Here is a 15,217-nt window from a genome sequence, read left to right on the forward strand (position 1 = left end):
CAGAATAAATGCTATCCAGAACTTTTTTCAATAGCTTGCTGATTAAAATGGGAAACTTAATTAAAACATGATTCTTTCTCATCTTCATTATTAATCTGTAGTTGAGACAAAGTGGGAAGTCTGAAAAAACAAGCAAAAGCTTCTTTTACATCATGAACTTTTTTTTATGAGAGACAAATAGCAACTAAGGAAATCACAAGTGACTGAAAGTCCTGTGATACAGGAAAATTAATGTAATCTAATTCATAGGAGCTATACTCATCAGATGAGATATTAAACTAACTTCCTCTAAACTCAACTTCCTTCCAGTCATTTTTATGAGTGTACATATACAATTCTCTTTCCAGAGTAAGATTAACGAGACAGATATTTAGTTCATTCCTGTGATTGAAGATACAATTTTTAATTGGAGAGCCCTTCCTTCCAAACAAGTGCTTTTTTTTTTTTTGCTTTTTTTTCTTCACTTTCATATCAGGAAGAAATACTATTTTAAAGAGAACAAAAAATGTATAGATGATTTGGAATTGTATCATGTTTACATAATAAAAAAATAAGACTCATTTTGAAGAGTACCATGGTACGCAGAAATCACTTGTTAAAGTTGAATATGGAAACAAAATGATTTTTATCCAGCTGTGCTCTGTTATGAAAGAACAATCAATGAAATGGAGCAATTTCAAAATCAGTCCTGAATTCCCCATTTACATTTTTTCTTCAGCAGACTCTTAATCTTTGCGTGTTGGATGATAAGATCCTACTTATTCCTGACTGTCATCAGTTGTGACTCTAAACATTGTAATTCTGAAGGAGACACTATCTTTGATTATAAATAAGCAAAACATCACATCTTCACATCTTAAATAGAAAGGTACAAAAAAAAAAATCTTTCACCTTTAACAGCAATTTTTATATGAATGTTAGAAATAGCTTAGCATTCACATGTCAGAGCACCCATCCCTCCTCATCAAGGCACAGTTGCAAGTATTCAACTAGAACTTAAATAGTTTTATTATTTTCTGGAAGTGACGGCTAGAGGCTTCACTGCTAGTGCAGTAGAGCTCTGTTCAGTCAACTTTGTCAGAATACCGAGGGGATGTATGTGTGTGTGGGGGGGGAGGAGAGCTAGAAAGTATAATCCAGAAAGGAAAATGATGTTAAGGGCAAAATGCCGTTGTTGGAATTCCCTTGAAGATGACATAAAAATCAGGGCAGTGTTTCACTGCATAAGTATCTCATTCTCAGTTTCTGTAGTTTCACATTAACCTATGAGCTACTCACTGAAGGAGTTAACAATTTCATAAGAAAAAATATCTAAAATTTCTAATACTATGCACAGTTTTGCACATCATCCTCATGTGATGCTGTCAGGAGAAAGTATTTTCAGACATAAAGGTGCTTAGAAGAGATCTATGTTTAGAGAATTCCTTACTAACCTTTCTTTTTACATAATGTAGTAGATTGTATAGAAGCTAAGAAATAGTATGGAAAACTATTTTTAACATTATGATCAATTGTATATTTTGCATTTTTAATTTGATATGTCTGCTATTCATCCTTTTACAATTCCGAAATTCAGCCAAAGCTGATGCAAGACCTAGTATGTTTTGAATCAGGTTCACAGATAAAATAATAGGGGATATGAATAAATGACTTTACCTGCTATGTGTGGTTCTTATGGATGCACTGTATTTATAGGAATACGGTGATCAGTTTTTGTACTGTTGAAAATAATAGGTACTGAAGTTTCTGGAGTTATGTGTATATTTAATAGTATTTATTATATTTAATTGTATTAATTATATTTGTGTGTTAATTTAATTGTTAATTGTTAGTTCCATTCCAGTGAATAAGTTATGAACACTGTGAACATCCTTGTTTTTAAGGGACTTGATTTTCTTATATTCAGTGTTTGTGATGTAGTCTCCAGAAGATGAGAAATTGGATACCCCATTTCCCTATTATACCCCTGTTTTGCTCTGTGATGCCTTCGAGGGTTATAGGACTATTGGCTTGGTGTTAGTTGTACACACTTTACAAAGAGAAGGTATCAGGATTTAAGTTTCAGACCTTTTCTTTGACTGTCATATCAACTTGAGGAAGATATAACACTGGTCTGCTGCTGTTTTTTGTGCTTCATACGCGTTCTCTGAAAGCAAGCAGTGAACTAATCTTGTGCTGCTTTCACTTAAGATGATAACTTCACTAAAATAGAAGAATAAAAAAATGGAGAAGGAAAACACAGCACTGGTAAATATGATGTGTGGTGTTTGCATGGAGAAAATTCACATCCTAAAAGCTAATTTCTACAGTGAATGATGTTTCAATCTGTCTTTCATCTTTATGAACAGTTCCTGCCATAGAATCATAGAATGGCTTGGGTTGAGAGCAGCCTTAAAGACCAACGTGTTCCAACCCCCACGCCATCGGCAGGAACGCCTTCCTTTAGACCAGGTTGCCCAGGGCCCCATCCAAGCGGGCCTGGAATGCTTCCAGGGATGGGGCATCCATAGCTTTCATGGGAAGCCTGTTCCAGTGCTTCACCACTCTCAGAGGAAAGAATTTCCTTCTTATGTCAAATTTATACCTACCCTGCCCATTTTAGGTTAAAACCATTGTCCCAGCTGGCTGAGGGAATTTCACTCTCCTGCCTGCATTTTACAGCTTGTCTGGTACAGGGTGTAGCATATTGTCGCTATGCTCCCTGATAAAATGTAGTTTTTCTGCAGAAGAGGAAATGTTATACAATTACATAGCTATGTTAAGTTTTCTGTTTATCATATTTTTTACTTCTAATGCCTCTTTTATCTTTTGATTATATATATATTTTTAATATCCATTTCCTTCTTCTGTATGGCTCACAAATATGTTCTGAAATCCTTCCTGTTCTTATCTTCGCAATAAACTCCCTTTTCAATATAAGAAAGTTCTGACAATGGAAAAAACTGAAAGTGATAATCAAGAAATTTTTCAAGTCTCATATTCTACCTGAGTACCTAAAATAGACGGACTGTCTTCCTCTCTTGTTTGTAATCTTTCTCCTTTAAAAAGCATTGGAATTGAGAGTTAAAGTCAATAGTAATAATAATACAAATTTTGCTCTATAACACCACCATGTTCATTTTATTTTGGTGTGTTTAGCCCTGGGCTACGGTCTCCTCCATTAACAAAATAAAACTACGCATTTTTCTTTTCTCTTTACATCATCTTTTAGTGTTTGTATTGCTGTATGGATTACTCACAGCCTGTGGCCTCTGCCCTATCGCTATATTCTATTTCAGCAAGAACAGTGTTTTAGTTGGAATGCTATTATGTATTTCCCTGTTTATATCCAGTATTATCACATTTTTTTTCTCTTCATGTAGCCATAACAGATCTCATTGAGTATATATGAAGCATTTCTAAAACCACTCAAGGCACTAAAGCATTCTCCTAACTGAATTTACTTGCTGCTGAAAAACCCTAGGAGTAATTGAATCAGAAAATTATCTTCATGCACATGCATGAATTAACAATTAATATGGATTTCTGATATTATTTAGAATATGAGGTGAGAAGATGTGGAATTTTGAGAATCACTGCATGAAACTGGAAAAAGGTTTTTCTTGAGTTACCAATTTTAAAACATAATTGTATATATGGAGCAATAACAATATCTCTAAATATACAGTCCTCTATCACTCATGTCAGATAGAGGTTTTTTCGTATGTATGAAAGAAAGAGTGAGAACTGCAATCAATTTATTGGAATTCTGTTTCTTCTGTGGGAGCTGTTTTGGAGGAGGGGGAGGCTGCAGCTCTGGCTAACATCACATTCTTTTGTACATTCTTGAAGTGGATTGAATTTTAGGACTCAACTGTGGATTTAGCACAGTGCTAAAAGTGGCACAAGGTACTGTTGTGCTGCTCCATGGACTGACCAGAAACTAATTGATCCAGTCCTATTCCTAAGCAGTTCTAGATCTGCTTGGTAGCAACATACAAATAGTTTATGTCGGTCTGGTGACTGCAGTGTTTTCTCTTGATTGTCCTACTTTAGTTTGATAAGAGTTATTGCAAAAAAGAGTCCAGCAAGAGAATCTGTGAGTATAAGGTATTCCTCAGGAAACACATGGGAATTGCTACAAGGTGGTAACAGTGGAGAGGTAAAAAAAAAAAAAAAAAGTCCAGAAAACAGAGGAGATTTAAAAAAAAAAAAAAAAAGTTAGGGTCTTTTCTTGAGACAATGTGGCTATGAATGCTAAGGTATGAGCATTTGCTGGGAAACGCTGAAGCAGATAAGCCTGCCTCAGTTGCCATCAGGCGATGGCAAACCTTTAGGGGAAATGTTCAGCTGGGTTACTGTGTACATTCCTGTGAGTTACTTGTTTTTAAAGAACAATAAACAGCTCTGTGATTTGTAAAGTCTGAAGAAGGGATAAACCCTTCAGATCCTTTTGAGAAGGGAAAAATGAGTGTGACTCTTTGAATGGTTGACTTAATAGAACATGAACACTTGGATTCCCCATGATAAAGGGGGGACCTGTGAGGGCAATTGCACCCAAAGACTCATTTGTCTTTTACCTCTTCCTTGATCAGAGAGAGATTGGGATGTGCATTGCTCTTCAGCATGTGTGGTGTCCCTTGCTGCACAGATGTCTGGTGGGGTGGATGAGAGCCTCAGTGCTACCCAGACTAAGTGGTAGTAGGTGCAGAACCACAATGCTGGATGTAGCCTTTGTCATGGACATAGAGCACTCCTGCTGTCACTTCCCTGGCCCCCTCCTACCCTTCAGGGTGGGCATGCTCACTTGGGAAACGAAGGCTTGTCCCTTCCTGCCTGACATGATTCATCTCCACTTTGCTCTTTGTAATTTACAGCTTGTCTAGGAAAGAGTCTGTCCTATGCTAGATTGGAGTTGTATTAAAACTCTCCTGTTCTGCGAAACATAATTAGTTTCAAATAGTTTCAGAGCACTCAGATCTAGGAAAAGGCTTAAATATATGAAGCTTCATGGTTTTGAAACTGGGAATACTACAGATCAACAGTGAAGAATTTTTATCCTTGTCATAAGAATAAGATGCTTTGTGATAACTGAAGAAATTTTTATTTTTCTGAATGACAAACAGATTTTACACTATAGAACGTTTTCAGCAGTTTCTAATGTTAATCTGCATTATTGTGTGTGGGCATAGGGTGTTAATTTTTCCTTGCTGTAAGTTTAAGTCAGAATCGTTTTGCAACATACGGGTGGGGGGAATCTCACACCTCTGCAACAGAAGCTATCCAGTGTGATTTGCATGCTGGACATGTTTGCTGCACTGCCTTCTGCGCTGGGATGCTACAAAGCACAATGGAAGCATTTATATAACTTTTTATTGACTAAGGACTGGACAGTAGCATATGGGAACATCAACAATTGCTAACTGATAATGAAATAAAGAAATTCCAGTGTTATAAAAAAGAAGGGGGGAAAAAAAGTCATTCAGAACTTGGTCATATTGGTTCAGCTGTTGTAACCAAAGACTGATAAGATAATAGAGGTCTTTGTGGCTGTTTTCTACTGAAATGCTTTATCTTTATGATGCACTTGGGGCCATTTAGAGTGGAAAGCTTTTTAAACTGCTGTTGGAGTTAGAACTCAAATTAGATGCTATTGCAATGGCAAAGGGGCTCCTTAGTGAGGCAGCCCTCACAAAGTGACTTTTATCTCCGGAGCCCTTCCATTACATTGTTACTTTCTTCTGTTTTCCCTGTTTATTTTTGTTGACTTGTGCTGCCCTATTTTGTGGCATTTAAAAAGCGACCCAATCAAAAAAGGGTAAATGCTAAATGCTGGTCAGAGCCTGTGAAGTGAAGACATCACAGCCTATCTGATGTGTGCTGCAGACTGCAGTGTTAGACAGAATGCTTTAACCAGGTTATCTCTGGGCACCTAAGATCAAATACACTTTCTTTTAAGTCTAGTATTGTGACTTTGCTTTCTTCTCAAACAATGTGCATTAAAAACAACAACAACAAAAAAACCCCCGAGAAACAGAGTAATTGATTCATAGTGGCTTTTTTTCAGTGCCGATTTGCTTAACTTGGTTCCAAATCATTTTTGGTTGTTGATTGAGTTACTTTGGTTGGGTAGTACTCTGGGACTGCAGTTATGTGACTTTTTTTTTTTTTTTTAAGCCTTAGTTTCTGGCACAGTCTGCACTTCTTTCTTCCATTACTGTCTTCTGGTTTCGTATAAGTCATGCTGTGTGTTCATTCTGAAAACATAACAAAAATAATCATTTGCGATTCATTAATCTGTATTTCCTGTAGGTATACAGGATGAAAGCTAGTTTAGATGCAGTACATAAACAAGGATGATATTTTTAATGCTTTATACTCATCATGGAATTTGAGAGAAATTTGCAGCTGTGTAGAGATCCTGTGCAGAGATCCCCAAGTGCTTGAGAAATATCAGCTAGCCAGGCATGAGCACCTCTGACTGGTAGTTGTTTTCTTTTTTTTTTTTGGTACCTGTTGGGGAACTAAGTCAAGCACATTCAGGAACCTGTGGTAATTTAGTATTACAGCTAAAAATCTGATTTCAGCAAGCTTTGGATCAGACCTATACATTTTTTGGCCTACTCATGACTGTGTTGCTTTGTCCTTTATTCCCAGGATAGAATGTATAGTGATTTTGTTTTCTTTTGCTTGGTGTCAAAGAGATTAGTTTAGAAGTCTATTTTTTGTTATTCCTGCTTTTTTCCTTTGCCAGCAGTTATTGCTCTGCTTGTATCTCATGACATCTTGCTGCAAGGACGGTACCAAATCCAACTCTGAAAAGCCTCCTGTGTTTGTTAACATGCAGATACGTCAGCATATCTCAATACAGCCTAAATATGTAGTAGTTGATAATGGTAAGGTGGTAAGTCAGGAATTAAGTTAGGAACTGTAGTTATATTCTTTCCCCATAGTTGCAGCACACTAGATTTAAATATTCTTTGAAACACTTTAAAAGAATCTAGGTAGCTAAAATGCAAAATAGTACTTCTGATTTTTATTAAATGCATTTTATTGTGAGCTGTAATCTTTCTGTTCCTTTGTGTAGCAGAAATAATGTGGTGCTGTGATCAATTTTAAAAGGCAGGTCTTTGCCACAGACAGAATTCTTTCTAAATGTAATTTTAGACCACAAGTTGAACTCTTCTTTCTTTTTCAGTAGATTTATAGCTACTTTTTATTTTCGCAGTCCTGGTTAGATTGACCTATGACCAGAATTTCTCAAAAGTTCTCTTTGATGCTTTAGTCCTGTTCAGTCTGATCATTTTATCTCAATTTGTGCTTCAATCTACACAAAAACAATAATAACCTACTGGCAAAATAAAATTGCTTTATTTTTGGAGCTTCTGACAATAAGCACAACAATATATATCCAAAGGACTATCACAAGTAAAGGACTATTTTTTTCCTAGAACTTTAGGTGAAAGTAATTATTATATTTGCAGTTTTTTAAGAAGTCTTTAAGCACTATCGAGTTCTCAACAACGTGAATTTTTAAATACTGCTGGTGAGGGGAGTCAATGGATCAAATTGAGTTTGTCTGAAGTCACTGAAATAAAGGCCCCTAAGAAAAATGTGTCAAATTTAAAGGTCTTTCCTAACTGAAGACCATTTTATGATAGAGCCAAAGGTTAATAAAATCAGTAGTGAATGTAGCAATTTTACAGATAAGCTATTCACAACTAGTGTAGTTACTTGAATAAAAAGCTAATTCAGTTCTAAAATGCCACATGCAGTAGCAGTGAATAGCTGCTTTTAGGTGCTTTCTGGAGGAGGATAAAATACAGAATCACAGCACTCTTCTTTTCCAGCATCCCTGGCTGCCTGTAAATTGCTGTGAATGGGACTGTAGGCTGACAGGCTCTATTAAGACAAACTGCCTTTCTCATCGGAGAGATAAAATAAATCAGGTGTTTAGTCAAATTAAAATACTTCAGATGGAGCAGGCCCTGGGGAGCACTGATCCACCTGACAAATCTGAGAGAAACTCAAGACAGATGTGTTTTGGGGATAAGGAAGACCCCATGGAAAAAAAAAATGCACTGCTGTCTTTGGAGCGGGAGAATAGGATTAGAAGAGAGAAAGAGAGCAGTGATATATAATATTTTATGGATGCTGGCATATTTACTGTATATTTTTTACTAAGCTTTTTGTTTTATCTGTTTTTATGGCAAATACATTTTACGGAGAGCTATACTTTATTTTATTTATAGATATTTTTTAGTCAGCAGAAGAAGTTTATTTACTGGTAATGAGTTTAGGAATCTCATTGCTTGCTGCAGTAAGTGGATGCAAAACAGATGATGATGGCACACAGCTACTGATGACCTCTCTTAGCCCAGCCGGATCAGCTCAATCTGGTCTGCATTCTGAGCAAGTTGTTTTTATTGGTATTTAAACTGTAAAATAATGTTTGGGATTTTCCACTCAAGAATTAAATTATGCCTCCCCCACACTCTTCATACAACAACGACATTCTGCATCTTATGCTTTTTCTTGTCTTGAGCTGTGTGCAGTTAGGTGTCGTGCAGCTTCGTGGAGGTCTCATTATTTTCCAGAAGCACAGTGTACTTTTTGTGGTCATCAGTTCTATCCTGTTGTTGGATTACATAGCACAGTACAAATTAAAGAGTACAGCGTTTTAAATGGAGTTATTCATTTTAGATATGCTTCTCTGAGGGGAAGAAAGAAAGAAAAACAATTACTATGAATGAATTTCTGAGTAGGAAGAGTTATTTCTGCTTTCTATTGTACAAAATTAAGGAAAAAAATTGAAATGACCTTAGAAATGTGCTGCAACTATATCAAACAGTTCTAGCTAATCGTACCAAACAATAAAATGTCATTGCCTTAACAGGCACTCACTGTGGTACCTTCCTGCTCATGTTCTGAAGCAAGCAGAGTATACAAAATATACTGGGTAAGATAGAAACAGAGGGAGAGATGAATATCTGCTTTGAGTGTGTAAAATATTTTATAACTGTAAGATCAGAGGTCTGCATTACAATGCCAAAGCTGCTTGACAGATGTGAAAGTCTCGAGCTGTGGTTTCCCAGGTGGCAGTGAATGGCAATAAGTATAATTTGAGGCAGCAGGTTGCTTCCTATTGGCTTTCTAAAATAGATGGACTGATTGATCTCTTCCTGCTGTAATGGGCAAGTAGGGTTTTTTTTGGCAGAAGAGTCCTTTATCTATAAAAATAAACATCAGTGTACTATAGCATATTCCAAAGCACCTAACTAACCTTTCATTTGTGGCGCAAAATATTCAAGAATAAATCAAAGTAGAGTTTAAGAGGGTTAATGTTAGTCAATTCAGAAGTCCTAGATAATCACAGTGATGTCAACAGTGGAGCTCAGCGCAAGCTAATGGATCCTGCCTAGTGAGGCAGTGTCTTCAGTGCAGATATTTTCCCGGCTGCATACCTGCCTAGGTTTACTTTTAAAATCTTTTTAAAGTTTCCTTTGAAACAGCTTTTTGCAGAAAGTCTTCTCTTGTTTCAGTTGTGCATATCGTACTAAGGATTTGCACTAAGTTTGAACGTTCGAGTGTCCTGCAGCTTTAAGTTCATGCGCCCATTGTATTTCTAGGGACTAAAAAAAAACATGCTAACAAATTCTAAAACTTTTACTGCAGCGTGAGAAGTTGTTTCCCTGTCAGAAGCCTTTGTCACATGCATCTTGAGATAAGATTTGGCATTATGGAATGCTGAAACATCAGTATGTTGCAGGCTTAAAACTAGGAGAGACTCAATATTTTCAGTACTTTATATAGAAAAATACTATTAACAGCTGTACAGAAAAACAGGTACCTTGTGTCTGTGGGTGTGCTTTGTTTATAGTGAATGAGTTAAGCCATCTTTTGATAGAAGGCAAGTGTAGATGAAGGCTTTTTGTATGACACTTGTGCAAATGAAAGCCTGTCTAATACCATTATTGGTCAAGTCACAGCACGATGTAAATGGTGGAGCATCTTGGGTTTGTGACCTGCTTACCAAGAGTCTGTTTTGTTTTCCCTCTCCTTATGAAACCTGTCAACCTCTTTCTTCTCTTCCCTAGAAGATATCCATCTTACTCCTGGGAAGAAGGTGGAGTCATAATTTTGGTGACAGTTTCTCCATTTCCTCCCAGGTCCTGTTCCTCACACATTTTCTTCCTCTTCAGAAAGCCCTATGAATTCCTTATCACAATTGTGAATGGAGGAAAGGAAGGATGCTAATACCCTCTCTCTTATGCTGCTTCTCCTATCATCGTGGCAGATAACTGACTTGACTGCTTCTCAATTTGCTTAGCTTCTTCTCTAACTCACTTCTCCTGTACAACTTACAATTGGTTCATTTATGTCCTTTCCAACTGTGAACCTCCTTCATATGCTTGTCCTGTATTCCCAAACTGCCTCAGCTTCTTATAGTACTGGGGTCTGAGAAGCTCACACAGAGTAATGCAGTGTATGGCTCAAGTATGGGAGCTAACATTGCTTTTTGTGACAGAGTAGCATGTTCATATGTAAGATGGGATATTTTTTGCATTGATTTGCAAAAGGACTGTACTCTTTACTTAGGAGACCTGTGCAATTTACCCATAAACAGACCATTAAGCATCATTAGCGCAAAGAATAAATGTACCGTAGTTTCATATTAATTAAGTGCTCTCTATAGAGTGAACTTTGAAAGTTAAATGAAAATTTTTAAGCCGTTTTCTCAGGTTAGCCATTTCTCTTAGGGACAAGTAGAGCTCATTCTAAATACATATTCCGTAACTAAAGCTTACATTTACCCAAATGACCCACCAGATATATGGGCATTTTAGAGAAATGATCGATAAACTATTAAACTGCTTCTCTGATGGAACAGCATCCTTTAAAGTTTTCTTTAATATTTTTGCATAGTTAGGAAAAGAAAAAGAAACAACTAACAAAATATACAAAGTGAAAGAAAGTTATATCTAATAAACTGTGAACGTATTTATCATACCGGGCAGATTTAGATGGGAAAGGTACAGGGTTTTTGCACATTGCATCATCAATTACTCCTGTCAGCAAAAAAAAAAAAAAAAAGAAATACTCCGTGTCTTTTTGCTTCTGTTTTGTTATATCCTCCACTCTTACTAAGAGCATATCAAAGCTATGTGCTACATTCTTTTGGGGTTGTTTAGTAAAATATATATTCAAGCTGCCACTTGAAATGAGCATGTTGGTGATTCAGCCAGTTTTTTTGTGAATATTGCTTGGTAACCCTCATCTATCTCATATTTACTGTACATCTTTTTTGCACGTTTAGGTACACCAGAAAGCCTGGCAGAAAAAGAGCGACAGCTCTCCACCATGATCACCCAGCTGATCAGCTTACGGGAGCAGCTCCTGGCTGCCCATGATGAACAGAAAAAGCTGGCAGCCTCACAAATTGAAAAACAACGACAGCAAATGGATCTTGCTCGCCAACAGCAAGAACAGGTGAGGATCCAAAAAAGAAACCTGTGAAAATGTTCCATGCAGAATGCTAAATGTAAATATTGGTATAATGCTCTGCTCAGTGTTTCCTTTCTTTTTCTTTATTTTTTATTTTTTTAATTTTAATTTTTGAAATTTTTTCGTTATAAGAACTCAAATATCTTCAGAAACTGCTGCTTTTTACATGAGGAGAAAAATATTACAGAATCCTAAGAGAAAAGAGGGTGTGGAAATTCAAATAAATTATTTCTTAGAACAAATCAAATTTAATAGATTTTGCAGATCTTACTTCTACACTGAGATGTGATTTAAGAGTTACCAATGAGCCAGACTGTAGGCATTATGTAACTCCTTTTCTTTTTGACAAGAAAATAATTGGACAGAAATATGGGACCCCAGAACTTCATGAGACGTGTTTTATAAGCAATGTTTGATTTGGTCGTTTGCATTTTTTTTTTTATTTAAAGAAATGAGGTTGTCCAAAGGTCTCTCCTTTTCTCACTGTACAAAAGTGGAACAGTGATCCCCGTACAGTAGTTCCCTAGGCATTAGATCAGACAGGTCCAAATGAATGTGTGGTTTTTAGGAATCTGACATTATTACTAGAATTATCTTTTCGGTTAAAAGTATTTTATAGGATATATACAGTAATATATGCTCTGTTGATTTTAATGAGTTGTGACGTCTTGTATTTTATGTGCTTGAGTATTTGCCCACATGTAGGATATGGACTCATCCCCTAATGGAAAATAACATAAAGGAGCACTGTAAAAAATCAGAAGTTAGAATGTCATTTAGCCATCCAGAGATGACACAGTAATTAACTATTGACACTTGTGAATAAGCTAGCACAAATTAATCTTGACACATTTGCAGACGAGTGATCTCTTACAGTGAACACTTTGTAATTATATTTCAAAATGAAAATTAAATGACACTTAAAACTAGGTTGTCATGCTCAATGAAGCAAGCATGTAGCTCAACCGATAGGCAAATAAAATTCAGAATTTGAGCCACATGGTGCTTGTGTACCCTACTTTACTGTGTCAAGTCTACACATCAAGATTCTGCTATGGTAAACTGCATTGTGGGATATTGGATAAATATTCCATCACAGTGCTGTTCTGTCTGAGAGGAACCTCTGAGATGAGATGCTTCATGGTATTTTTCTGGGTTTCTTCAGGAAATGCTTATTCAAATGGTATTACATTGTACATACAACTACACAAAGCTGTTTACAAGCAATCAGGACTGCAGCAAGTCAGTGCCTTTGCGTATATAAACAAAGGTCTCACTGTTGCCTTGGCTATAGCTTACTACATGAAGTAGCAGATGGGTCACCAGCAGCTCCAAACAAACCTTGACATACAGTACTGTGAATCTGTGAAAAAAGATATGTCAGAAAGAATGACCGATGATGCAGCTCCGTTCAGTGTCTGATTTCAGTATAAAACCACAAGAAATTCCTTTTTGAAACTCAGTGTCATAATAATCTTTCAAATACCTTCACTGAGATTTCAGTGCCCCGGTGTGAACAGAAAGCCAGCTGAACTCATCTTTAGTGATGAGCAGTACAGTCCAAATGTGTAATAGCACAACTGGTGTATTACTATTAAAATAGTAATATGAGCACTCACATAGGTTTGTTAAATATACATAAATGTGTAGCACAGGGTTGTTTTTCCAAGTACAGGCAGGACTGCAGACCACTGATAACAGATGACTTGAGGTGCTAAGAGCTGCCTCTGGGCAAACAGGCACCTCTGTTTGAGCTGCCTTTTTAACAAATAGACTAGGGCCTGATTTTTTCAGTCTTCGTTCGCCGTGAATTTACTGGGAGATTTGTCCAGAAATATTTGACCAACGAGCACAAAGAAAGAGGGTGTTTCATCCCTGTTGCAGACATCATTGTTCTGGGCTTTGATAGTTGCTTGATTCCTTTGGTGCTGTGCTTTGCTTTGATCCAGTCCCAGAATCACAGAACTCTGTCTCTTCGAGGCCATGTGTGAGACTTAGAATGTATGGATTTCTTGTTGGTCCCCCATACAAAAGTGAATTTGAACTGTAGCAGTTCAAAAAATTACAGAGCTATTTCCAGGTGGGAAAGTGAGAAATGAAGGGAATGACAGACTTGATCACTGTGTGCAGTTATGAGCTGCTAATGTGTACCTGCAGGTTCCTTCAGAGTTATTCTGAAGTTTGTACTAAGACTACATGACTGTTTATTTCCAAGTCAATCTTGCTACTTTTCCTTCACTTTTTTTAATAATGAAAATATTTTGTCTAGCCTTCTCTGTTTACAGCAGAGGGTGCTTGAGGTTTTGCCAAAATGAAAGCAGTATATTTGAGCAATCAAACTACCAATGTCACCAAATTTGTTCTGTTTTATGGGATTCCTTTGCTCTAGATACAATTTCCCCTGCTATCAATATTTATTTGAGAAATGAAAGCAGAAGTGCTGAAGCTGGAGCTTCTAGGAAACACAAATCTTGTCCTCGTTACAGTCTGCTGTGAAGTTCACCTCCTAAAGCAGCTGTCCACTTCCTCCTGCTTTCCACTACTTTTCCCCTGCAGCTGCAGGCTGCCTTACCCATCATGAGGAGCAGCTCTGAGGGAAGGATTCCCTTTTACTTCTGCCTCTGCATGCTGATTTTGGAGGGTGTGTAGGAACAGTCAGGACCAGGCAGCATCCTCCCCTGAGTCTTTGTTCTCCACCATGTTTTTTTCACTCCTTTTAGTGATGTATTGAACCTTTACTCTCAAGATCATTTACTGAATCTACCAACTGAGAGTGGGAAATGTGTACTTCTTTCACAGTGTTGTGTTGAGAATGATGTACTGAGCATCAAATGCTGCTTTTATACTGTTTAAAACCCTACTTCCTTGAGTAGTCTCGAGGAGGACTTTGAGATTTGTAAGAGAAGCAATGTGCTACTTACTGTGAATGAAGTTAAGAGAAGCTTGCCCTAGGATCTTGTGCTGAATAGTGAAACATCTATAAATACTAGCTAAGGCTCCAGTTCAGTGAAGGAGGAAAATGTGTGTTTAACCTTAAGCACCTGAGTAATCCCATCTCCATTCAGCAAAGCACTTAATTTTAAGCATGTGTTTCATTCCCATTGTAGCTAACAGTAATGCATCGTAGACAAAGTTCACCACAGGCTTAAATGCTTTGTTGAATAGCGATGAGATTATTCACATGCACACAGCTAAACCTATGTTTTTATGCTTTCCTGAGTTGAGGTCTAAGTGCTTCAAATACATATTTCTTACAGGATAACCACACTTCCATGTTGCTTTTAAGTTTAAAATGTTTATTTCACATGCACAGGTATCTTTATAATGTATTTCATTTAAAGAAAAAAGCAACTGATCCTTGATAAAAATGAAATAAAAAAATAACAGAAAAAATTTTCACTTAATAATACTGAATGTTCGATATTACTGTTTTAATTTAATGGAAATTTTATTTCTAATAGATTGCAAGACAACAGCAGCAACTTCTGCAACAGCAGCACAAAATCAATCTACTGCAGCAGCAAATTCAGGTCAGTGTGTTTTATTGCTCTCTTCTGATTATACTTAAATTCCATTTATGGGGTTGGAAGGATCTAAAATAAAGCAGCCACATGCTTTACTAACATGCCTTAGAAAGGAAGCCTTTTAGGAATGGTCTCCTTGCCTTCAAAAATTATTGTTAAATGCATTTTTGCTGGACAAAGATTTTCTTCAATGAGTGGAGTGTTTGTGG

The 15,217-nt window shown here is 36.8% G+C and overlaps 1 protein-coding gene across 8 annotated transcripts in view; it reads left to right on the forward strand.

Moving 5' to 3' along the window:
• Nucleotides 1–15,217, forward strand: part of SOX6 (SRY-box transcription factor 6) — a 361,252-nt gene that overhangs the window by 208,424 nt on the left and 137,611 nt on the right. For all 8 annotated transcript variants that reach the window (XM_065755272.1, XM_065755269.1, XM_065755275.1 and 5 more), the window contains 2 exons: nt 11,297–11,469; nt 14,946–15,014. In XM_065755272.1, the coding sequence (XP_065611344.1) occupies nt 11,297–11,469; nt 14,946–15,014 (242 nt within the window). The remainder of the gene's footprint in view (nt 1–11,296; nt 11,470–14,945; nt 15,015–15,217) is intronic.

The sequence above is a fragment of the Cyrtonyx montezumae genome, unplaced genomic scaffold, assembly GCF_038088225.1.
Source record: "Cyrtonyx montezumae isolate F1298 unplaced genomic scaffold, pur_monq_1.0 scaffold_10, whole genome shotgun sequence".
Lineage (NCBI taxonomy): Eukaryota > Metazoa > Chordata > Aves > Galliformes > Odontophoridae > Cyrtonyx > Cyrtonyx montezumae.